The sequence below is a fragment of the Juglans microcarpa x Juglans regia genome, chromosome 5S (genome assembly GCF_004785595.1).
Source record: "Juglans microcarpa x Juglans regia isolate MS1-56 chromosome 5S, Jm3101_v1.0, whole genome shotgun sequence".
NCBI classification, from domain to species: Eukaryota; Viridiplantae; Streptophyta; class Magnoliopsida; order Fagales; family Juglandaceae; genus Juglans; species Juglans microcarpa x Juglans regia.
In genome coordinates this window covers 6,055,111-6,080,230 of record NC_054603.1, presented here as the reverse complement: position 1 = coordinate 6,080,230, position 25,120 = coordinate 6,055,111, and the positions used below count along the sequence as shown (strand labels likewise).

Genomic DNA, 25,120 nt, shown 5'->3' with positions numbered 1-25,120 from the left:
GATTCCACTAATTAATACGTGATCTTAGGCTTAATCATCTTCATAAGACATTATCATCCCTAGCATGTCTCATTTTTTTTTTTTTTTATCATCATTTTTTTTATAACAAAAAAAATATATATATCAAAATTTTTAACCCTTTACAGATCCAGGCCGACATGTGGTCATGACAGGTAATTTAACCCTAAATACATATCTTGATTGAATAATATACAAACTACTACTAAACTACATAAAAAGAGGTATATATTATTTAATGCATATATAGTTTTGGGTTATATTAATTTTTTTTTGTCAAAAATGGTAAATTAATAGCTACATTCTTTGTCCAACATAATCTAGTTTTTGTAATTTTGATTGACCTATATATATAGACATATATATATATATATATATGGGATAATTGATATTGTTGCATAGAACCTAAAATTGATGAATTTTACAGTTGCACGTGTTCGAGACCTCGTAATTTGCATTCAAAATTTACTTCAACTTATCTCATCTCATCATTACAATTTTTTCAAATTTTCACACAAAATATAATAAACAATTCAATTTTTTCAAATCTCAAAATAACTTTCACAAATTTCCATACAAAATATAATAAATAATTCAACTTTTATTTTACTATTCACAAACCATCTCAACCTACCTCAACTCATCTCTAAATCCAAACTACTAAGTTTAGGCTTTGTTTGGAAACTTAACCCATCTCAACTCATTATTACAACTTTTTCAAATTCTAATATAAAATATAATAAACAATTCAACTTTTTCAAATTATAAAATAATAATAATATTAAAAAATAATATTCCAACAATATTTTATCATCTCAACTCAACTCAACTCAACTCAACTCAACATCTAAACGCACCCTAAGGTTAAGAAATACTGAGATAACATCCTATTTCCTATATTATGGATAGGTAAAATGTTCTTTATTTTGTCAAACTTCAAATTCATACCATATTACCATGCGAAATAATGTTTGTATTATTTATATTTTTCTCGAATAAAGCCATTCTCTTTAGTTAATTTAAAGAAAACATTTTTATTAGGCCGAACCGAAACTTGCTTATAACAGTAAACATATGTTACGATATATAGTGAATACTTATTATTCTTTTTAATTTAATTTAATTTTTAAAAAATGATGATTTCACGACGTATATAATAAAATTTAGAATATAATACTATTTTTCGTATCAAAATGATTTTTCCGCAATGTTTAAGATCAACAAGCAAGGACAATAGTCTCAACTACCGCAACCAACGACGTTCTACAAAACTATCACCATCTCCTAAAAGCTCAAACAAAAAGCGTTTGGTGGGACATTTTGAGTTCAAAGCATTTGCAACTTTATGATTGTCCTCACTGTTAATGCCACAAACTTCGAATCCTGAAAGATACTTAAGATCTTGTATGACATTTAGCCTGATTTATTTTTAAGACTAAAATTTAAAATTTTAAAAATTTTTTATCTCATTATTATAATTTTTTTAAATTTTTATATAAATTAAAATAAATAATTTAACTTTTTCAATTCTTAAAATAAAAATAATATTAAAAAATATATTCTAATAATATTTTATTCAACTTTTTAACTTTAATTTTAACTCATCTCATCTCTAAAAACAAACGAAAACTTACAATTACATCAAATTTACTTCAATGTTCTTCCTTATTTTTTGGTGTCAAATTTACTTAGTAATTTAGACTAAAACCATATATTTTCATGGCCAAAAAGGTAAATTACTTTGAAATGGTTGAAATTGCTCAGACACCTACTTCCATTGGAACAATAAACCATAAAATGTCAAGCTTTTAGTTGTATTCAATTAATCAACACAATGATCATTGGTTCCTCACTATAAAATACCCATCTTGCTCTGACTTGTCATAACTAATACCATATATATACTCTGTTGGTTGTTCATGATTGTCACATCATTAATACCAAATGAAAGAAGATTAGAATCTCAGTACTCATTTGTCGTTGCCTTGCCCCAAGTGCAAAGAAAACCATCATGTTGAGATATAGAGAAAGGATTTCAACATATAGCTATTTTTTTGTCATTGTTATGCGACACTAAGAAAATGATAATAGAGCAAATGATTCTCGAGTAATGTTTTGTATAAGGTCTAAGTATACAAGTCTCGTACATTTCATTTATAAAAAAAAATAGATTTCACTATATAAAAATGTAAATAAAAAAAAAAAATTTTTTCTTAATAAGGTTTGCATTTTTACAAAAGTTCTACAAGCGATTTGCATGCCAAGTACACAACTCAACTAAAATTCCAATAATTCATTTGACATTTTAGAGCATTGATATTGGTATTTGCATATGTCAATGTAAAGAAATTTGCATAATATGACCCTTAATTTGACTGCTTTGGATCATGCATCTCTACAATCTTATGTAGTTATGAACAGTATTTTAACATCTTTGGAGATGCACTATTCACTCATCAAATGTTATTTTATTAATTTTTTTCTCTCCTCCCGCTCTCTCTTACAACACTTTCCTCTTCTCCCTCTTTCAACAACACAAGAGAACGTTCACCTTCACTTGCATCTTCATTTCATTATTATAATATATTATATTTTCTTTTATCATTTTTTTATATTTTAATATAATATATAAAAAATTATATTTTATTATTATTATATTTTTATTATTAATGCAAAATGTACATAGTGGGTATTAATTGCAAAATATCTATAAAAAATAATTTTAGGAAAAAAAATAATATTTTCTTATTATTTGGCTCATGGATGCATAACTTAATATGAAAGTTTTTCTTGATATGTAAAATCAATATATTCAAAAGATGTGATTTTATATATGCATAGAGAAAAACCAATACTCTTAGGTTCAACAACTTCAATCTTGCAAAGGTTTAACAAAAAAATAGGTAAGTAAATAAATAAAAGATTATCAAAATTCAAAGCAAGTACCATCCTAGCGTGGGTGTTACAATACTCATACATCGTGCCTACTTGTCAGCCTTACAGTAAGTTACATATAGAAAATGGAAATGATACAGCTAAAGATAAATAATAAAATGAAAAGAAAATGAAAATAAGTCAAGCCAGATGGGCCATGCCTATGACCTGTCTCAAAAGAGTAGTGCTAACATGTGGTCGTCTTCAAACTTAGCTTAATCGGCACAAAATTAATTTAGGAAAATGTTCATCTCATCATTTCACTTAACAAATAAAACAAGAAAACCAAAACAACTTTTACAAAAATACAAATAATTCATACAAATATTTTTTCCAAAAATATATTCGAATTAAAAAGAATTTTCATACCAAAATATATTCGTACCACTTTATTAAAATATATAAAAATGTTTTTTTATTTTATTTCCAGAAGTTTTCTTTTTTTAAATATTCTTTCCACACAGAACCGAAAATCCAGCTCTTATTTTCTTGAATTTTGCTATTCATAAGTCTTATACACCATATATTATAATTTTTTTTTAATTTTTTTTATAAATAATTAATTTCATCTCCTCATTATTTATATACTACAAATTTAATAAAAGAAAAAAATTAAAAAAAATAATAAAAAAAATGGTGTAGGATGTGTGAATAGAATTTTTCTTTTCGATTTTCTTACGATTCTTTTTCGGGGGTCTGCTGGCGCACTTAAACCAACGACAACCACTCTCTCGCTCCCACGCACACTCTCAGCTTCAGTGTGAAAGCCCGTGTAATAAAAAGGCACGGGGAGGGAGGGAGGGAGGGGAGAGAGAGAGAGGAGAAGAGAGAGACTCAGATCTGAGCTCCATGCCCTCGATCAAATCATTCGCAGCCTGCTACGCTTTTCGATCTCAAGCTTTGAATTGTACGCTACTCTTTCCCTTTTTGCTCTCTCTACTTCCATCACTGTTTCAGCTCCGTTCCATTGCTGAGAATTAACGTTGCGGGAAAGTAAATGAGAATCTTAACATGTTGACTTCCTGAATTTTTCGTTAATTGGGATCCGGGCAACCGAAATGCTGCTGCTGTGCTAACCGTTTCGCCTGGCTAAGTTCCAGTTTGTCATCCTTCGAAAAGCAAGAGAAAGTAAGTTCAACGCTCGGAAACTTTCATTTTCTTTACTTTTCTCGCACTGTCTCAGCAACCACATGAAGCATTGGTTACCATTCACCACCAGGATATCTTGAAAGTGACTCGTAATTGTTCATGTTTGTGGCTTGGGCTGGCAAATGATATAGAATTTCTTGTTTTGGACATAAAGGCTTTTCGTTGCAGTAAATAGCTCGTAATTTAGCTATCATTCGATTAATTGATGCGAAAGTGGGAGGAATTGGAAAGAAAGTGAAAATTAGTGAGTGTCTGAGTGGTATTCTGCTCCCTGTTTTAAACTTTCATCCTCAACTGAACTGCGCCAAAACTGTTGTCCTCAGCTTATGCCAGTGGAGATTTAAATCTATTGCGTATGGAGTTACGTAACATGCTTTCAACACTCAAACTTGAAGTTCTCGTTTCCTGATTTTTCTTAGCTGCCGACCAAACATGAAATACTTGTGCAAACATTTTTTGATAAGTGAAAGCCTTGTGCAATTATAATTAAACTTCTTTGCAAAAATACTGGATTTTGTGGGTTAAAAACTAATAACCAAAAGTAAAGCTGGACTAATTGTGCAGAAATTTCCCGTATTTTTGTTATGTACAAAAACTGGGAAAAGGAAGATAACTTGGATTTTTGTTGAGCTGTACGTTTTTAGTATTCTCTGACTCTTTGCTATTCCCTTGGCAACTGGATTGTGTGTTTTGTGCTTTGTTTTCTAAAAATTTTGCACGATGGACATGTGAAACAAGAGAAATCTTCTAAAGAATTGTTAATCAACTTTGCAATCGTAATTGGTTTGCAGAAATTCTGAAGTGTAGGTTTGTTAATCAATGGCAAAATCGCGTCAACACTTTTCAAGTCAAGATTCCTCAGTGTCGTCTCCTGTTGGAAGATCGAGGGAGTTGGATGGCCCATCAAGATGGACTGAGTACTTGGGTCCGCAAATGACACCTCCAACAGCCTCTAGGAGCTCCAGGAATGCTGGTCCTGATGGACTGGTCCAAAGTTCAGGAGGGTCTCAAAAGGGTTTGAACATTAAGTGGGTAGTCCAACTTACAGAAGTTGCTGAAGGTCTTTTGGCTAAAATGTATAGGTTGAATCAAATCTTGGACTACCCGGACCCAGTTGGCCATGTATTTACTGAAGCATTTTGGAAAGCTGGTGTGTTCCCTAACTATCCAAAAATTTGCATTTTGCTCTCAAAGAAATTTCCAGAGCATTTTAGCAAATTACAACTTGAGCGTGTAAGAGTTGATTTCCTTTCCCTTTAAATGTTGGGTGTTTCTTATTATTTACGAGTGTGATCCTAGTAATTGTTTCATTTCTTATGTTGCTGCAGGTAGATAAAGTTGCTTTGGATGCTTTGCATGATAGTGCAGAACTTCACTTGCAAAGCTTGGAACCATGGGTTCAGGTATACAGTTGGTACTTATGTCTACTAAATGTTTGTTTATTTTTGCTCCTCCATTATGTGCATGCTCGAGAAGCTTGTGGGACACTATTAGCCCGGCTGGCTTTTCCTCCCAAGTCTCAATATACTTTGTCTGGTGCATGAGATGCCAAGGTAGTCTCTTTGGATTGGGAAATGTGACTGAAATTTTTCTACTTTTTCTTGGATGCATATATTTTTTTTCTTTCAACATTTTCAAAATTAAGCTTGTAGGTGAGTATTCACATGCATGGCTTCACCCCCAAGTCTCAAAACCATTTTTTCCCAGTGTTTAAAAAGACAGTATTTTTTCCCAGTGTTGGTTCACGTTTAAAACTTTCATGGTCAAAACTAGTTTCTATTTGTGGTCAAATTCATATCCAAGAATGTGCCTCCCAAGTGTTCAGTTACTAGCTTGTTGTCAAGATTAGGATTTGCATAGAAAAGAGGGGTAAATATACTTTTTCCTCCCTCTTAATGTTGTTTTATACAGATTACAGAAAACAATACAATTGACCTAGCATTTTTTTACGATAATCCTTTCCTGAAGCTAATATTCTTTCCTTAGCGCTCATCCCCATGCTTTTTTTTTTTTTTTGGATAGGTAAGGAAAGTTTTATTGAGGATAAGTAAAAAGGCATAGCCCAAGTACACATGAAATATACAAACTCCCCCTCATGCTAGAGCATACAATGCATATTATTATGTAAATCCATCTTAATATAAATAAACTCTAACCACCTGTGGGTAGCCCAAGTGGTAAGGGCAATCTTGTGTGCATGAGCCCCCATGTCGCAAGTTCGATTCTCCCTAGGATCAAACTGCGATTTAAGTGGGAGGCCATGGCGGTTGGTTGTTGTGCTCATCCCAAGGTTTTAGGTTCCATGGGTGTAAGGCTGAACTCTATACAAATACTAAATATGTAAACCTATTCTATACGAATTTATCAATGATCAACTATAATCACTACATTGTAAATTACTAAATATGTAAACCTATTCAAAGTGAAATTTCACCACATTGGGAGAAATCTGAGAAAAGAAAACGGAAGAATCAAGAGTCAAGACTGTACCTTAGATAGGGGCTGCGATGTTTTCGGAAAGGGGAGGGGATGCGAGTCGCGACGGAGGGGCTGGGGTCTGCTTTGCCTTTTGCTAGGGTTCTAAGTGAGAACTGAGAGGGAATGTGAGAGAATGGGAGGGAATCGGGAATGGATTTTTTTTTTTTTTTGGGGGTTGAAACGGCGCCGTTTGGATTGAAAAATAACCCTAAATGGCGCCGTTTCAACAGACGGGTTATTCAAACAAAAAAACTGAGACTCCGTTTCATGCAACTCAGTTTTAATTTTGCTTCCCACCGCACCCTAAACGATGCCGTTTAGGTCTAATTTTACACTAAACGGCGCCGTTTTCTTTAAGAGTAAGAGCCATTTTTTTACTTTTTTTTTTTTATAATCTTTTTGGCACATAAATTAATAAAAAAAATTAGTAAAATTAAAGTTAAATAAACTATTTAATGTGGAATGTGGATCATTTAATTAACTCATTAAAAAAAAATTAATTATACTTATATTTATGTTGTTAATTGCTAATGTGTTACTAACTTAGAGTATGTCACATTGTCAATGTATTATGAATCTATGATAGTTAATGCAAAATGAGCTATATTAAACTTTTTACATTTTGTATATGATTAATAAATAATTTTCATTGACCATAGTTCCATTCATGCTTTATATTTACTTATATAACTTTAATTAGATCATACATGTAGATGTTAGTAATTAGTTAATGGTGAATTGGTGAAAGGTTAGTTAATTGATATCACTTATAAAAAAAAAAGGTTAGTTAATTGATATTATACATTAGTTAATTACAATAATATTTATAATTGCTTTATACTCACTTGCAACTTAGGTATTTTACAAAAAAATTATCTAATAACTTTAATTAGATCATAGATGTAGATGTTAGTAATTAGTTAATGGTGAATTGGTGATAGGTTAATTGATATCATACATTAGTTGATTGAAAGGATATTATTTTGTGATTACATATTTAAAATTTTATATTGTTAATTTGTTAATGGTGATAGGTTAGATAAAATTACATAATTAATTATACAATTATTATATAAATAATATATATAAAATATATTTAAAATTTTGTATTCTTCTATTCGGTCGGTCTGGTCTGGTCTGGGGTGGGAAAACCCCACCCCGGGATCAGACTGAAAATCGATATTTTGTAATTCCATGGACCGAGACTGACCGGTCTCAGCCTCGGTCCGGTCGGTTTCTCCAGTCCAGACCAACCACCTTACAGCCCTACATGGGTGAGTCCTAAGTCTACTGTGGGGTGGTTCCCCCATCAAAAAAAAAAAAAAAAAAAAAAAAAAAGAAACTCTAACCAGTTGCAGCCTAGGGATTTTATAAACATATCTACAAAAATGGTGTAGAAATATCTCTACCCAGTATCTTCTCCATAATGAAGTGATGGCAACCTCAATATACTTAGTTCTCTCATTAAACACTGATGGAGACAATCTGAAGGGTAGCTTGATTATGATAAAATAGTGGTATTGGAGTTTAAAGTTGGAAAAGTAATCTACTAGAGAAAATGTTTGTAACCACGTTAACTCACTGGTTGCTCTATAGTCTGCCTATACACTAGTTTGAACTATGACTATCTTTTTCTACTCTTCCATGTAACCACTTTAGCTCCAAAAAACATATAATACCCAACGATGGACCTCTTATTTGATAGAAAGTCTACTCGGTCAGCATTAGTGAAACCTTCCATCCTAAGATGCCCATTCTGTTAATACAGTAGTCCTAGACCTAGAGCTTTCTTAAGATGGTGTATGATTAAAGAGAGCATCTCGATGTGAAACACTTGGAGCTTGCACAAATAACTGTTGCTCACCCTTTTGGGAGTTTGTGGCTCAAGCCAGAGGTATGTTGCTTTATGAAAGTAGGACATATCGGTGATGATTTGGATCCATAAGAATACCAATGATTTGAGCACCTTGCAAACCTGTTTCTTCCAACAATTCAAGTACTAGCTTTCTTCAAATTCATTATGTATTATCTTTTCTTGTGAATACTATTTGAAGCGTCTTTTTTGTGCAACCAACTATGACGCTAAGAGTGGTAGCTCAAGTCGAGGGTGGTAGTCTTTTGCATAGAGGGTATTCGGGTGGAGGTTGGGCTACGAAAACATTGGGTTGGGGAGGTGTGTTTTTTTCTAACTCGGGCTTGATGTATTTTGGGTAGTTTTTCGCGGGCTTTTTGGGGTAGTAAGAGCTCCCTAGTATGGGTTAGGGATTTTCTTGTATACATCCAGTGTACTTGGTTACTCCTATTGATTTATATATAATACTTTTACTTATAAAAAAAAAAAAAAACTATTTGAGCTTTTCTTGACGAGTAACGATTTTTTGTTTTAGTTTATTTTGTTAATAGACTTACTTGGATTGTGCTTTTTTAATGAGATTTTTATTACTCAAAAAAATTGCTAAGAGAGTGGGATGGCTTGTCTAGCTGATGCTTTTTTTTTGGCATTTTCACAAATTGAGGGACAATTTCCTCTTTTTTATTTTATTTTTATTTATATTTCTTCAATTCATCTAATTCCCCTATTACTAAGCATATTTCATCCAGGTCTTTTAGTTTTTGTGGATCTGCATTCCTGTAGTGACATCATTATCCTACTGATGCACATGCTAGGAATGATATATGTATATATCAGGCTTCCACTTCGTAATTTTGATTTAATAAAACTCTTTATAGTGCCAAATAACAAAAGGAGAATTGCCAACATTTTTTAAAATAGTTTCAAAATCATTCACTTTTTTCGGCAACTAGTCTCAGAATAAATCGCTTGTTATATATACCCAGTTAATGGCTTTCTTTTGTGTGTATCAGCTGCTTCTTGACTTGATGACATTTCGGGAACAAGCTCTACGGCTTATATTGGATCTAAGTAGCACGGTTATTACCTTGTTGGTGAGTTTTGAAACTGCTCTTCTTTGCGGTGCATGATACATGTTATGAATGTAAACTAACATCGACACAAAGAAGTGAAGAAAGTCCAAGTTAGGTGTTCCCCTCGTATATTTTCTATGGACTTGGGCTTGGCCTTTTGAGTTTTTTTAATAAAATCCTCTATTACTTATCAAAAAAATAAAAGAAGGAAAAGGAAACTCAATGCCTGTCTTGTGCATCGTATCCGTACAAAAAGTGCTATACATCTTTTATTTGCCATTTGTTTTTTGATCAGTAAACATGAATTTTATTGATGATATAGATAGACATAGCCCAAGTCCCCATGACATTTGTGATAATGGATGCTTGAATTGGTTTCAAAGGACCTATGTATAGGGCTTGCATATGAAAGAATATTGAAATAATAAATCTTTCCTTACTGTTTACACTTTTAGAGTAATTAGTTGTTAACGAAGATATCATGGCTAGGTTTGTTAATTTTGAATGTTATTTTGCAGCCTCATCAGAACTCGCTTATTCTACATGCATTTATGGATCTCTTTTGCTCCTTTGTTCGTGTTAACCTTTTCTCTGAGAAGGTAAGTCGACTTTCCATTTTGTTTGTTCATCTCATTTTTTATCCTTTATGCTTCTCTCATTGTTCTCAAGCTAGGAACTTTTGAGTGCTTTTTTCTTGATTTTATGTGTACACTCAGGTATATGATATAGATGCATGTTTTTTGTTTTTTTCTAATATGATGCTTTTGTAACAGATGCCAAGGAAAATGGTGCTTCAGGTATATAACCTTTTGCATGCGATGTCAAGTAATGACCGAGATTGTGATTTTTACCATCGGTAAGAGACATTTCTAATTCTTTGAGTTATCTTGGTGCTGCTAGATGAGTTGTGTTTTAAATATAATGATTTTGTGGTTAGCTTATAAGTGATGTCTAAATATGGAAATCATCTTACCTGAGTTGCTTGGAGGAAACTATTTATGCCAAAATCACTTATGAAGAGGGTTTCTATGTAATACAAGAGAAGTGGCCTTTTTTTGGCAACCTGTCAAAGCAATGAGTGTGACTACAAAGCATGTGGAAAGGAGGTTGTACAACTTCTGTGTAAATCAATTGTGTTGAGTTTTTGAAGAGGATCCTTTTTTTGTGTTTCGCACATGAACAAGTCACATCCACAATTATAATTCCCTGCATATGGTGTTTACAGCCGGCACTTTTATTTGACAAATAATTGATGTAATTATTGTTGTCATGGGAAAAGTGTTATTGCATCCTATAAACAAGGGGGTGGAGGGTGGGATCACAATTTCCAGCCCATAAGGATGTTTGAACTCTATTTGGCTATCAAAAAGAAAAATTGTTATCTTGGTTTATGGGTATATATTATATGCTTAGATTAACATTTGGTGGTCCTTTGCAGCATGATCCCTCTCCCTCTTTAATTTCTAAATTCTTAATATTTGTAAAAGACAATTTTTGTATGATTTGTAAATACACTCTAGCTCACATGTTACCTCCTCTGCATGTACGAACAAGTCGAAGGGTAAGGTTGTCAGATCAAGATCCACTGGTGCTTGTATCACTTACCAATAAAAGAAAATTGTCTTATGTTTTTTCATTCTGACTTGATGCATCAAACCTTATATCTTTTCTTATCTTGATGACAGTTTGGTTCAATTTATAGACTCTTATGATCCACCATTGAAAGGATTACACGAGGACCTAAATTTTGTGAGCCCGCGTATTGGAGAGGTGATCAATTCCATCCCTCTGTCAAAATGGCAGTAAAATGAAATTTTCTCTTTTACTTTGATAGGATGCTCTGTTTATGACAATTTTGTGCTCACATCTCTCTTGGGATCTTCTTAATATCATTAGTCTCTAATAGTTAGGATTTGTGATAAGTTTTAAAAGCATTTGTCATCTGGATATAGTATCCAAGTTTGTAACTTGGTGTGGCAATATGCTCCTCTTCTACTCTTTTCCCTCAATCCTCCAAAAATGCTTGCCATCAAATTCATAATGAGAAAAAAATTATAAACTAAAATGATGTACAAACAACGGTCATGTATCTCTTTATTGTCGAATCAGAGCCTGTACTTGTCTGAAGATAGATGAAGTAGTGCTTATACCAAGTTCCGCATCCACTTCCTTAAATTTTATTTCTTTCTACCTTATTCCTGTATCTCCAAAAGGGGGAAGAAATTCGCAGGGACGTTTTGTGGATTTGAAGATGACTGGAAATAAAGTATAATTTTTTATTGTTTAGGTAAGGATTTCAATCCAGGAAGTTTGGAGGTTTGATATCACAGGTAGGAGTTTAATAATGGCTTTCTGGGGAAATGAATTTCTAGAAATGAGAATGAGAGAGCAAATTTTGAAAGAGACTGCTGCTATATGTTTGTGCCAGTAGAAATTCTGGGACATGAGTGCAGTGGATGCCCTTATGGCCATGGTAAGTGGAAGCAATAGTCAGAGCGAATTCTGGTTTCTAGGACTGGGCTTCTACATGCTCTTTGATGATCTATCTTTGCGTATTCTCATCTATGATTGAGATAGCTGATCTGTAGCTGTCAGTCAGGAATCTTTGGATATGCCTTCGTTGCCTGCGTTGATCAGTTGATGATTGAGGCTCAGATATCGACATTATTGGGGGCTAGATGAAAATGAAGGGAAGAATTCTTAAATCATGGTGATGGTGGATGTTATCAATGGAGGAGTACTAAGATGGTGGATTTTTCATAATCCTGCATTCCACTGTTCCAAAAACCAGTGTATCGTGGAATCTTGTTGCACTTGATTAGCCTTTTGTGTATGCACAGGCTTGAAACCATGTCCATCTGGTAGATGGAATCTTTGGTTTGACTAACATCTTTACTTTACCCGTCTTTTTTTTTTTTTTTTTCTCTATTTACTTAAAAAAACTGTCTATTTTCCTTTATAAGGTTCATGTTGTGTGAGCGTCTGCTTCCAATGTGAAAATCGATTTCCTTCTCCAGAACTGTGGTTTATTGTTGACTATTTGCACATATCCAGTCTGTTTTTGGTAGACATGGTATTAATTTTTGCAATGCCTTCCCAGAGCAAAATGCATTGCAACACTGCTAGCAATGCCTATAATGTTACAGGAGAAAAATTGATATTATAGAATTATTTTTGTTCCATAGGTACTGTATTAAATAGGATGCCTATATATTTGAGTCCTAGTCAAGTTTGAAATGGAATGCTTGCTCAAATGATCTCAAGGTTATGGTCTTCATGTTTTTAAATGCCTTGCAGAACTTCTAGTTCCTTCTATTTAATTTAACTTAAAAAAAATATTTAGTGGAATTCATTTCAAAAACTACCTTGAAAATTTCAATTTCCTTTTCCAGGTATTAGAAGCTGTGGGTCCTATTATTTTCCTATCAACAGATACAAGGAAGCTAAGAAATGAAGGGTTTTTGAGTCCTTATCATCCTCGTTATCCAGACATACTTACAAATTCTGCTCACCCAATGGTAGATACCGTGACCTTCAATGACTTTGAGATTGGTCAAAATCATTTTATTTGCTTAACCTTGCTCCTATATTCAGAATTGCAATTTCCAGCTTTTTTGTTAGTGTTGCTTACTATTAACTGTCCTGCATTTCTTGTGTCATTCCCGCTTGCAGAGGGCGCAGGATCTAGCAAATGTTACCTCTTACCGGGAGTGGGTGTTATTTGGGTATCTTGTTTGTCCTGATGAACTACTCCGTGTCACTAGCATTGATATTGCTATGGTAAATCCCAGAAATCGCCTATTTCCTATTTGCTACCATTATGCAATAAATCTTCCATTTAAATTTTGCAAGAAAAAGGTATGCAAATATATGATAAGCATCCATTATGGAAATTATATGCACTACATACATAGTGCTAGCAATGCAATTAACTACAATTGTTAGCAATATTTTATAACATCATGCTACTTTGCTACTCATATATTCTTGGGAGGCATATACATTTTTCCAAACCTCTGAGGTGGTGAAAGAAGACTTGGCAAGAATCTCCATGACTTTCATGCTAAGGTCAAACAAAAGATAATAAGAAACCAGAATATATTGAATGACATTATTGGAACTGATATAAGGGACTTTTGACAATGATATCCAATTCAGCCTTTACTTCTTATTGACACATTAATGTTGGCCACAAATTAGCATCACAGTGTTCACATAGCACATATGGGATTTATTTCCCTATAGTTAGCGGCCTTAGTGGGAAGTAAGGTTTCTCGAAGTGATCCAAAGAAGGCTCACAAGACTTCGCTTAAATCATTTTCCTATCCATCTTGATTGTGGTCACAACTTGTGAACTCCACACGGAATAATGGAGTTAAGATTGGATATAATTGGGCTGATCAATTCAGGTCTAGCCAAATATGACATCACTACAAGTGTGTCATATTCATGTTGACCCACAAATTCACTTGATGACAGTTGACCCACTTGGCCCGATTTGTTTTCCCATTCAAAAAAAGACAATTAAAGGTCAAGCATCTTTAATATCTCGGTCGGGTTGGTTGACACAACACAACCCATTGGGGTTGTCAGTCGGATTGGGTTATTTTTGGATCAACCTAAACCCAACCCGAATAATTGAACGGGTCAATCACCTTGACCCGAACCCAATAGGCATGCTTCACGGGTTGACTTGACACAACCTGTTTATTTATCCAAGACCTGTAAAAAAAATGAAATAAAAAAATAAAAATATTCATAAACATTTGATCCTTCCTACTATTGGATAACAAGGCGAAGGTTATACAAGAAAATCTTAAGAAAAGATTTAAAATAAGTGCCATATTTTTCAATCTAAAATTCAAGTTCTAGCAAAAATAGGCTAGGGTCAATCGGGTGGGTCATAGGTTGCCCAAGCGACCTGTGACCTGAACCCAATTATGCCCAACCCTAACCCTAATCCTATTAATATGTATCGAGTTTGCTGGTTGTGTAGAAAATTGATAGCCCTACAACCCATTTAGCTATATAGTTGCATGTCAATTTATAGACCCCTAGGGGTTGGCTCAAGTGGTATGCTCCCTCCAGGTCTAATGTTCGAATTGTCTTGGGTGCAAAGAATTCCTAGGAGCCATCAGACTGAGAGATTTTTCCCTTGAATTACCCGCAGTGCACTTGCGGGAAACTCCTTACCGAGGGCCTGTGCACCCCCGGGATTAGTCGGGACGTCGTTTCTGAACACCCGGTGCCAATAAAAATAAAAAATTAAAGGAAAAAAAAAGTGATGTTACAAAAGGGGAAAGTATTGCAAATTCACACGAGAAAACCGCCAGTCAAGTAACAATTGCAAATCTTAATTGCGCATATTATATATACTCTAATATTTTAGTTTGGAATGATGTTTTTTAGTCAAACATGTTGTGTCGTGTCAGTTCAATCCATTTGGATGGTTAAACGAATCAAATTAGTCTCGTCAACCCATGAAATAAACGTGTTGTGTCCACGCTGACTCATAAATGGCCCGACCCGTTGACAGCCCATCTACTCAGAGAAATAGGGAATCTGTTGATTCTAGACCATTAATGAACCATGTGAAGTTTCCTGCTACCACTGGAAGATCAAGAAAATTCTGCTAAAAAATAAAATCTTAGAAATCCACCATAGCTGGAGATGACTGTGTTGTGCCTGAACTTTCACTCAAAAATTGAGTGACATTAAAGTATTTCCCTGTACGCCAAGGCATCGTCCCACCAGCTGATCAAAACTGCCAGCTCATCCCACAGAAAACTTGTATCCTGATCATAACTAGGGCCATATACTCCTGTAAATGCCCGTATATAGTGACTGACCCCATTTCTGGACAAACCAGCTATTGGGAATTCCCTTGCACAAATATCAAGATTTTCCACCATTCTCTATCCCGCAGAAGCAAAATCCCCCCAAAAGCTCCTTTGGGTGCAGAAAGCACCATTCAACATGTGGGCTTCCCCAAAAACTGTGTGTAGTATTGGTGTTCACCTTTACTAATTCATTCTCGAATACAAATGATACCTTTCCACTCCTTAAATAAATTCGATACCAAAATGGGAAAGTGGCTTTGGCACTATGCCAATGGAGGAGATAGCTGATGAAGGGTGGTAGTATGTGGGGTGGCTGAAGCTCTGATAAGGTGAATAATAGTGATGGAGTTGGGATATGGAAGAAATTTTGACAAAACTGGGGGTTGTTTTCTCTGTACATAAATGTAAAGCTATTAATCTGCGGTTCTACTTATTGCTATTGGCATAAATTTATAGTGGTTTCTCAACACTCTATTTGTTTTAGAGATTATGCGATATTTCATTTTACTTACACCCCCCCCCCCCCCCCCCCCCCCCAAAAAAAAAAAAAAAAGATGATGCAACATTTCTAATTGAATTAGAGTCTGTTTCATTACCCTTTCTTTTTGTTTGATTATTTATTTATATTCTAACTGGATGTGGCTTACTACAGGTTGTACTGAAGGAAAGTTTAGTTCTTACATTATTCAGAGATGAGGTGAGTTCTACCATCGGTTGTTGAAACTGTATTTGAAATTTGGCATTACCTCTTTTATTGCATTGGTTGACTGTCACTGAAAACATTTTTTGATAAGACTGTCATTGAAAACATTAAAATGCAGTATATACTTTTACATGAGGACTATCATTTATATGTTCTGCCACGAATATTGGAATCAAAGAAGATGGCAAAATCAGGACGTTCAAAGCAGAAAGAAGCAGATCTGGAGTACAGTGTTGCAAAGCAGGTTGAGAAAATGATAAGGTATAACCAGATGCCGTTTAATAACATAATTCTGCTATAACAGCCAAATGCTGAAGTTAAAATGGAAATTTGTTATGGAAAATTAAATGTTATGCACGTTCTACTAATTCCAAGTACCATTATTACAGTATATGTTTGATCGGCCGCCCTGCCCCGGGGGGGGGGGGGGGGGGGGGGGGGGGAGAATAAAGAAACAAATTCTCAGAGCTACATTCATAAAAGCCCTCAATATAAAATAGAGTTTTAACCATAATCGATATTTTGAAGCAGGATCATGTTTACAAGTTCCATTGGTGCAAAACTTCTCTTTGTTACTATGAAGTTTGATTTTGGTACAACCTGTGCAAAGTTTTGGTAGATGGGGGACATATTATTTTTAACAATTTTTTTTTTTTTTTCATTTTAGTTTTAATGCCAAATATGAGAAATCCATTTTGTATTGTCACTCCTAAACGTTCTGGACCACCTCAAACTTTAGGATGCATCCTTCTTTAGGACAAATGTATCATATGTTTCAGAGCAGTACCGACAATACCATATCTTTTAATGGAAAACACTAGTTCTATTTGTGCCTTAAGAGTTTTATAGCCTTATCCATGCTTCATAGAAAACACTTGTTCTGTTAGTGCCTTAGAGTATTAGTTACAGTGGTAGCTATCAATTTCAAGAATCCAACAGTATTTTTTAAAAACTTTGTACTTAATTGTGTTCCAAGAATCCAACAGTATTTTTTTTACTAAATCCCTTGATTTTTAATGGTTCCATTAGTATTGAACATGATATAGTAAAGTTGGATGATCATTGCAGTGGAGTGCATGAGCAGGCATTTGTATCTTGTGATGCCATACATCGTGAAAGAAGAATATTACTGAAGCAAGAGATTGGAAGAATGGTGCTTTTCTTTACTGATCAGCCTAGTTTATTAGCTCCAAACATTCAGGTAAACTGTCATCACAGATTACTTCAAGCTATTTGAAATAGACCAGTATGATCTGAATGTGCTGCTTGTATTAGCAGGACAGAATGTGTTGAGGACATGACAATACATGCATTTTACATGCTCATAGCAACACAAAAGTAGGACGCAGTGTTTGAAACATTTTTGTACCCAACTTCTATTTCTATATACCGTCGAATCCCTTTCTTTTTCTTTTGATAATGTATACCCAAAACCATTCTTCTTTTTTCTTTCCAATAACCTCTTTATCTCTAATGAAAGATGAGTGATTTCGAAAATCTTAACTACACACCTGATTGCTATTAACAAATTTGCTAGTGCTCATGTATGGAAGGATCACCACTAACCCTACTCTCAGTTAAAGAGGATTAAGGCCCCGTTTGGATTGCAAAATGCTCTCATCTCATCTCAAACACCACAATTACAAACACTTTTCAATTTCAAATTTTTAAATTTTCAAATTTTTCATCTAATCATCATCTAATCATTACAACTTTCCTAAATTGTCAAACAAAATACAAAAAACAATTCAACCTATTCAAATTTTAAAACAAAAATAATATTAAAAAATTATATTCTAACAATATTTTAACTTTATAATATTTTTATTCAACTTTTTTTCTCTCCTTTTTCAAAACCTTATAAAACATCTTAACTCAAATCAATTCAATACTATTCACAAACCATTTTACTACTATTCACAAATCATCTCATCTCATCTCATTTGACTATCTAAACGAGGCTTAAGTTTCTCACCCCTCAACTAGCTTCTGCAACAGGCAAACACACCTTGGACCATTTCACAAGATGGTATTAGGCTCCCCACAAAAGATCTCATACCTCCCGACAAAAATCTTGTTTTAACTTCTTAAGCTGGTTGGCAACTCCCAGCAGGAGTGAAAAAGGAGACGTATAATAGGTGGACAAATTGGATGACACACTCTTAATCAATGTACTACCATCGTACAACCACTTCCAACTAGCTAATTGATACTCCATTATCTCAATAATACCTTCCTAAATTACCTATCAAAATAATAATAATACCTTCCTAAATATATTTGACTTTGATGGGAGCTCCCAAAGGAAGACCTAGGCGAGTCATGGGTGAGGTAGAAATCCTACAACAAAGGATATTCCCCAAACTGGCTACATTCTTTACATTATCAACCTGGAGCAATTTTGATTTCGTGCTAAGCTAACCTTTAAATTTGGACTGCTTCAAAGCTTAGGGTAAGCATTTTAGGTAACAAAGATGATCATTGTTGCCTATAAATATAATAAGGTGTCACCTACGAAGAAAAGATAAGAGAGATATTAAAGCCTCCATAACAATGAAAGTAGTAAAGAATTAAAGGGTCGCTTGTCATAATTCTCTTCAGTAGTATGTTAATCTTATCAAATAGGTCGTGAGATGACAACATAGAAATTGAGTTGGCTAGGAACTTATAGTGAATGATATTCGTTATTTTTAGGATTTTTGGGTTATACCCAACCTGGGACGAGTTTTAATGACTTTTATGCTGTTTTCCACAGCGCTTAGCTTGTAATTAGGTTCATCTCCTGTATATTTCATGTGTACTCGAGCCTTGCCTAATTACGTGGTTTAATAAATTATTTTTACTTATCAAAAGAAAAAAAGGTGGTGAAGTTGTTGCTTGTTGGCGGAATTATTTTGAAATTCATAGAAATTTAGAAGTTTGAAGGATGACTATCTCGTGCTTAATGCTTAATATGGTGTGTTTAACATAACCTAATGCCTCTCATGTACACGCCCTGTGTACTTGGGCTTTGCGTACTCTTATGAATAAAATACCTTGATTACCGATCTAAAAAAACATAACCCAATGCTAGAACTTTTGAAAATCATGAGAGGACAATGACAAAGTTAAAATACACAATATTCCACTCCCTAAATGTTTGGATGGTTGCTAACAAGCTCTCTAGCTTTCTAGATTTCAAGAATTTTATCTTCTTTTCTTGCTAGTTGGGTATATCCTTTTATTTGGCAAGTAAAAATTTTATTGATAGAACCAGGCAAAGGCCCAAGTACACAGGACGTATACAAGAGGAAACACCTAGTTAGGAAGAATAGGGAGAGAGAGATACAAGAAACTTGTGAACATTAAGGGCTTGTTTGGGGCCTCCAATGAGAGACAAAATTTTCATCTAATCTCATTTCATCTCATCCCATCTTATTTCCAAACATAATTCAAATACAAAATTGTCAAACTAATCATTACAACTTTTTCAAACTAATCATTACAACTTCTTCAAACTTTCAAATAAAAAATAAAAAACAATTCCAAATTCTTCAAATCTTCAAAAAAAAAATATATATATATATTATAAAATTATATTCTTACAATATTTTAACTTTATAATATTTTTTATTCAACCTTTTCTCTCTCCTTTCCCAAAACCCAAAAAATACTTAACTCAAAGTATCTCACTACTATTCACAAATTCTCATCTCATCTCACTCCCCAAACCAGCCCCATTGACCGGTCAAATCTATAGCTAGTTGGGTATATCCTTTTGTAGATTTTCCATGTATTTGGATTGTCCCCACTATGCACCTATAATAAAACTGCATTACTTATAGCAAAAAATTTATCTGATAGGCCAATGATTAGAGGTGAATCGCTTCACATTGTTCTTTGACCAGTGATGGGATGCTTAAGATAAAATGGTTTTGGGGAAGAATAGTGTTCAAAGTAAAGTCGTTAGGGTTTTATCGATAGGATCAGACAGTGGTGGTCATCCTATCAGATTCAGGGTACTCATAGTTTCATGTTTGCAGGTAAACTGAAAGCTCTAAAACAAGACTTAAAACTTTGGAATCGCCAGTCTTTTGGGGACATTGGGGAACAGAAGAAATGCAAGACAAGGGAGATCCAGGAGTTGGAAAGGGTTCAAGAGTCTAGGACCTTAACACAGGAGGAAGTAGCTCAAAAGCTAGTGCTAGTTGCAGATTTCGAGAGGATTGTTCTATTAGAAGAGATCTTGTGGCGGCAAAAGTCGAGAGCGTTATGGTTGAAGGAAGGCGATCATTGTACTAAGTTCTTCCACAGGGTAGCCAATTCCCACAGGAGATCTAATAATATTGAGTTGTTGAAGATTGATGGGGTAGTGTGTAAAGACGAGCAGAGGATTAATGATCACATGGTTTTTTCGAACAGCTACTCACTGAGCAGGAGGGTTGGCGGCCCAAGCCTGATGGGTTATTTTTGACTCTATTGGGTCTATGGATGGCATCCGTTTGGAGAGACCTTTTAAGAAGGACGAGGTTTTTGAAGTAGTGAGGAAAATGGCTAAAGATAAGGCTCTGGGTCTTGATGGTTTTTCAATGGGTTTCTTTCAAACATGCTGGGATGTACTAAAGGATGATCTCATGAAGGTGTTCCGGGAGTTTCATTTGGCTGGACAGTTTGAGAAAAGTCTAAACGCCACTTTCCTAGCATTGATATCCAAAACGGTTGGGGCTTTGGAGATTAGGGAGTTCTGACCCATTAGTCTTGTAAATGGGGTATACAAGATCCTTTCCAAGGTACTTGCGAATCGACTCAGTGAGGTAGTGGGTAAGATAATTTCAATGCCTCAAAATGCTTTTGTCAAGGATAGACAGATTTTAGATGCGGTCCTTATTGCAAATGAATGTCTGGACAGTAGATTGAAAGCTGGAACTACAGGGATTTTATGCAAATTAGACATGGAGAAGGCGTATGACCATGTTAATTGGGATTTTCTACTCGACCTTCTTGGGAGGTGTGGTTTTGGGGAGAAATGGAGAACATGGATCCATTGGTGTATATCTACGGTAAAATTCTCAGTTCTGATAAATGGAAGCCCAACAGGTTTTTTCCACAGCACACGAAGTCTAAGACAAGGCGATCCGTTATCCCCATTACTTTTTGTTATTGTAATGGAAGCCTTGAGCAGAATGACCTCAGCCTTGGTTGCCAATGGGCGTCTGACTGGTTACTCGATTGGATCCCTGGGTGGGGGACTTACTAATATTTCGCATTTATTGTTTGCAGATGACACTCTTATCTTCTGTGAGGCAGACCATAATCAGGTTAGAGTATTGAAGGCCCTTCTACTTTGTTTTGAAGCAGTTTCTGGACTGAGAGTGAACCTGGAAAAATCAGAGATGGTGCCTATTGGAGGAGTTCGGTGCATAAGACAGTTGGCTAATATTTTGGGGTGTAAGATTGCTTCACTCCCGATGACATATCTTGGTCTTCTGTTGGGGGCCGCCTCGAGAGCGGCTTCTTTATGGGAAACAGTGATTGAGAAAGTTGAACGTCGACAAGCAGGCTGGAAGAGAATGTACCTGTCTAAAGGGGGTAGGATTACCCTGATAAAGAGTATGCTTTCTAACCTACCGACATTTTTTATCCTTGTTCCCTATTCCAGTAAGCGTGACGCTTCATATTGAGAAACTTCAACGGGATTTCTTGTGGGGTGGAATAGGTGAGTAGTTTAAATTTCACCTAGTTAGGTGGGAGAAGGTATGCCGTCCTCTCTCTAATGGTGGTTTGGGCATTAGAAGTTTGAAGATTTTTAATCGGGCGTTACTTAGAAAATGGCTATGGAGATACCATAAAGAACCAGAAGCTATATGGAAGTTGGTGATTGAGAGTAAATATGGTGGCTTATGGGGTGGTTGGTGTACCAAGGAAGTGAGAGGGGCACATGGATTGGGTTTGTGGAAACATATAAGAAGAGGATGGGGGGTTTTCTCTCGCCACACAAGATATTGTCTAGGAGATGGGACTAGGATCAAATTCTGGTATGATACTTGGTGTGGTGATTGTGCTCTAAAGGATCTATTTCCTGAGCTCTTCAGGATTGCAAGTGACAAGGATGTCTCAGTGGAGGAAGTCATGGTGTTAGTGGGGGAACAGATCCAATGGAACATCAATTTTAGCCCGGCGGCTCATGATTGGGAAATTGATAGTTTTGCAGCTTTTTTCAGCCTCTTGTATTCTTTCAAACCGAGTAACCAGCGTGCTGATTTTTTGTGGTGGATAGCTACTAGTAAAGGTACGTTCTCGGTTCGTTTGTTTTATAAATCCCTGTCACAAGAGCTTCCAACTCAGTTCCCCTGGAAAAGGATTTGGAGACACAAGGCGCCTCTCAAAGCAGCTTTTTTTGTCTGGACCGCTTCCTTGGGCAAGATCCTCACAACGGATAATTTGAGGAGACGGAGAGTGATCATCGCCGATTGGTGTTGTATGTGTAGGAACGAAGGAGAATCAGTGGATCATCTTCTACTACATTGTGAGGTAGCTCGTGGGATTTGGAATGAGGTATTTAGTAGGCTAGACTTGGCTTGGGTTATGCCTGCGTCAGTAGTGGCAATGCTGGCTAGTTGGACAGACCTGAGAGGTAATCAACAGATCAAGGTTGTATGGAAGATGCTTCCTATTTGTATCATGTGGTGTGTATGGCAGGAGCGCAATGAACGGACGTTCGAGGATAAAGAGAGATCGATGGAGGAACTTAAAGCTTTTTTCTTTAGAAATCTTTGTACTTGGGCCATTGCCGTTAATTTTAATGGCCAAGATTTCCATGATTTCCTTGTATCTATGGCTCCTACGTAGTTAGGACACACTTTTGTACTGAACATGGCTTTTTGCCTATTCTTTTATTTATACAATGTCTAATGTGCTCATCACTTTCTCCTGGAAGAGTATTTAGAGAAATAAGGCTCCCCTTAGAGTTATTTTTTTTAATATGGTCAAAAGCTTTAGGAAAGATTGTTACTTCGAATAATGCAAGGGACAGGTTTATATTGGGTGATGCCTAAGGAAATTGTGGATCTCCTTGCATGTTGGCATGGTTTTGAGGCAAGGAAATGCGCTGCTGTCAGATGGAGAATGATTCCTTTGTGTTTAATGTAGTGTTTATGGCTGGAAAGGAATGAGAGATGTTTTGAAGACAGAGCGTTCTTTTGAAGATCTTCGTTATTTTTCTTTTCTACTTTGAGTTTGTGGGCTAGGATCTTTGTAAGGAATGATGATAATGTACTGAATTTGTTTCTGTCATAGTTTCCTGCTTTCTAGTGTGTAGTAGGTATTTCCTTTGAATACTTCCTATATGCTTAGGTTGTGCCTATTCTTGGTAATAAAATTCTTATTAATTATTAAAAAAAAGTTTTAGTGGTTAGTTGGTGTTTCTTGTGTAAGAAGAGTGGGGAAGCAATGGATCATCTTCTATTTCAATTCAGGGTTGCTAGCATTTTGCAAAACACAATTTTTGACCTATTTGGGATAAATTAGTGTATGCCTTTTTGAGTTTTGGATCACCTAGCATGTTGGAAAGTGCAGTTCAGTAGTCATTAGTGCACATTATTTTGTAAAACGATTGTGTTGTTTAATGGGGACTAAAAGAAATGAGCTTAGTTTGAAGACCGTGAAAAGTTGGTTTTGGACCTCAAGTCATTCTTTCTAAACTCCCTTTATCACCTTATAGTGGGTCTACAATACTGTTGCATTTTTTTTTTCTACTTTTCAAGAATCCTAGATCGTTTCACTTTTATTAGTTAGGTGTATCTCTTTTTTACTTCTTGTATACAATAGTGTTGGTTTGCTCCTTAACTTTGTTCGGGCAATGAGTCTGAGATTTTTAACATTTAATATACTTACAAAGAAAATTGATTTGTTTGTATTATTGTAGAATAGATAACTTGTAATTGATGTTTTCTTCAATGATATGGTATTTTCTACAGATGGTATTTTCAGCATTGGCCTTGGCTCAATCTGAGGTCCTTTGGTATTTCCAACACGTAGGAAATGCATCATCAAAATCTAAAGCTGCAAGAATGGTACCAGTGGACATAGTAAGTCAAGTTTCTCTTCCTTTTATTTGTTAGACCTATTATTAGTTCTTTGTTTTTCAACCACCAAACGTAGTGCTTGACTTTTACTGCTATGACTTTGGTTTCAGGATCCAAGTGATCCAACTATTGGGTTCTTATTAGATGGGATGGAACGCCTATGTTGTTTAGTTCGCAAGTATATTGCAGGTTAGATTTATTCTGGTTTAAATAGGTTTTTTCACAACCATGAATTTATTGTGTATCTTTTTCTCCTCTCCTTCTAGATAGGTCTCTCTTGTATACTTCTTGTGTACTTGGGTTGTGCCTTTTGCGCTTTTAATAAAGATTTCTTACTAACCCGTAGAGGTTGACTCAAGTGGTTAAGGCCTTGGTTTTGGTGGTATACTCCCTCTAGGTTTATGGTTCGAATCCTCTTGGGCGCAAACAATTTCTAGGGGCCATCGGATTGGGGGAACTTCCCCTTGAATTACCCGAGATGCACTTGTGGGAAACTCTTTGCCGAGGGCCTGTGCACCTCCTAAGATTAGTCTAGACTTTGTTCTCGGACACCCGGTGCCAATAAAAATAAATAAAGATTTCTTACTTATAAAAAAAAAAATCTCTCTCTCTCCAGTCTTTTAACTTTGATTATTTAGTATAGTTTGTTGCCTTGGATGTTCTGCTTCCTATTGAAGCTTAAATATTGCAGCTTCCTCACTTTATTGTCAGATTTCAAGAACTTAATGATTATTTCCACATGATAGTCATATGAATAGCTTCTTGGTGGTGACACTTTAGCTCTTTTCTCTCCATACACTTTCTCACTGGTGATGATTTTTGGTGCTTATCTATGAGATTATCATGCGTTTCATGAAGTAGATTCTTGTAGAATCTAAAGTTTTTGAACTGTCTGAAGAAGGTAGCCGATGAATTCGCATAATAGAGAGAAGTTGGAAGGTTACAAAAGCATTGGTCCTAGAGATGTTCATGGTGAAATGGTTCATTAGAGCCCTTGAGGAATGTTCATA

General features: G+C 35.2%; 1 protein-coding gene across 1 annotated transcript in view; it reads left to right on the top strand.

Moving 5' to 3' along the window:
- The first annotated feature begins 3,657 nt into the window (after positions 1-3,657).
- LOC121267486 (protein NAP1) overlaps positions 3,658-25,120 on the top strand; it is a 33,770-nt gene continuing 12,307 nt past the window's right edge. The window contains 14 exon segments of the mRNA XM_041171375.1: positions 3,658-4,080; positions 4,893-5,334; positions 5,430-5,504; positions 9,445-9,525; positions 10,023-10,103; positions 10,278-10,360; positions 11,190-11,274; positions 12,897-13,022; positions 13,177-13,284; positions 15,997-16,041; positions 16,166-16,308; positions 17,116-17,248; positions 24,003-24,113; positions 24,221-24,299. Coding sequence (XP_041027309.1) covers positions 4,921-5,334; positions 5,430-5,504; positions 9,445-9,525; positions 10,023-10,103; positions 10,278-10,360; positions 11,190-11,274; positions 12,897-13,022; positions 13,177-13,284; positions 15,997-16,041; positions 16,166-16,308; positions 17,116-17,248; positions 24,003-24,113; positions 24,221-24,299 — 1,564 coding nt within the window. The 5' untranslated portion in view covers positions 3,658-4,080; positions 4,893-4,920.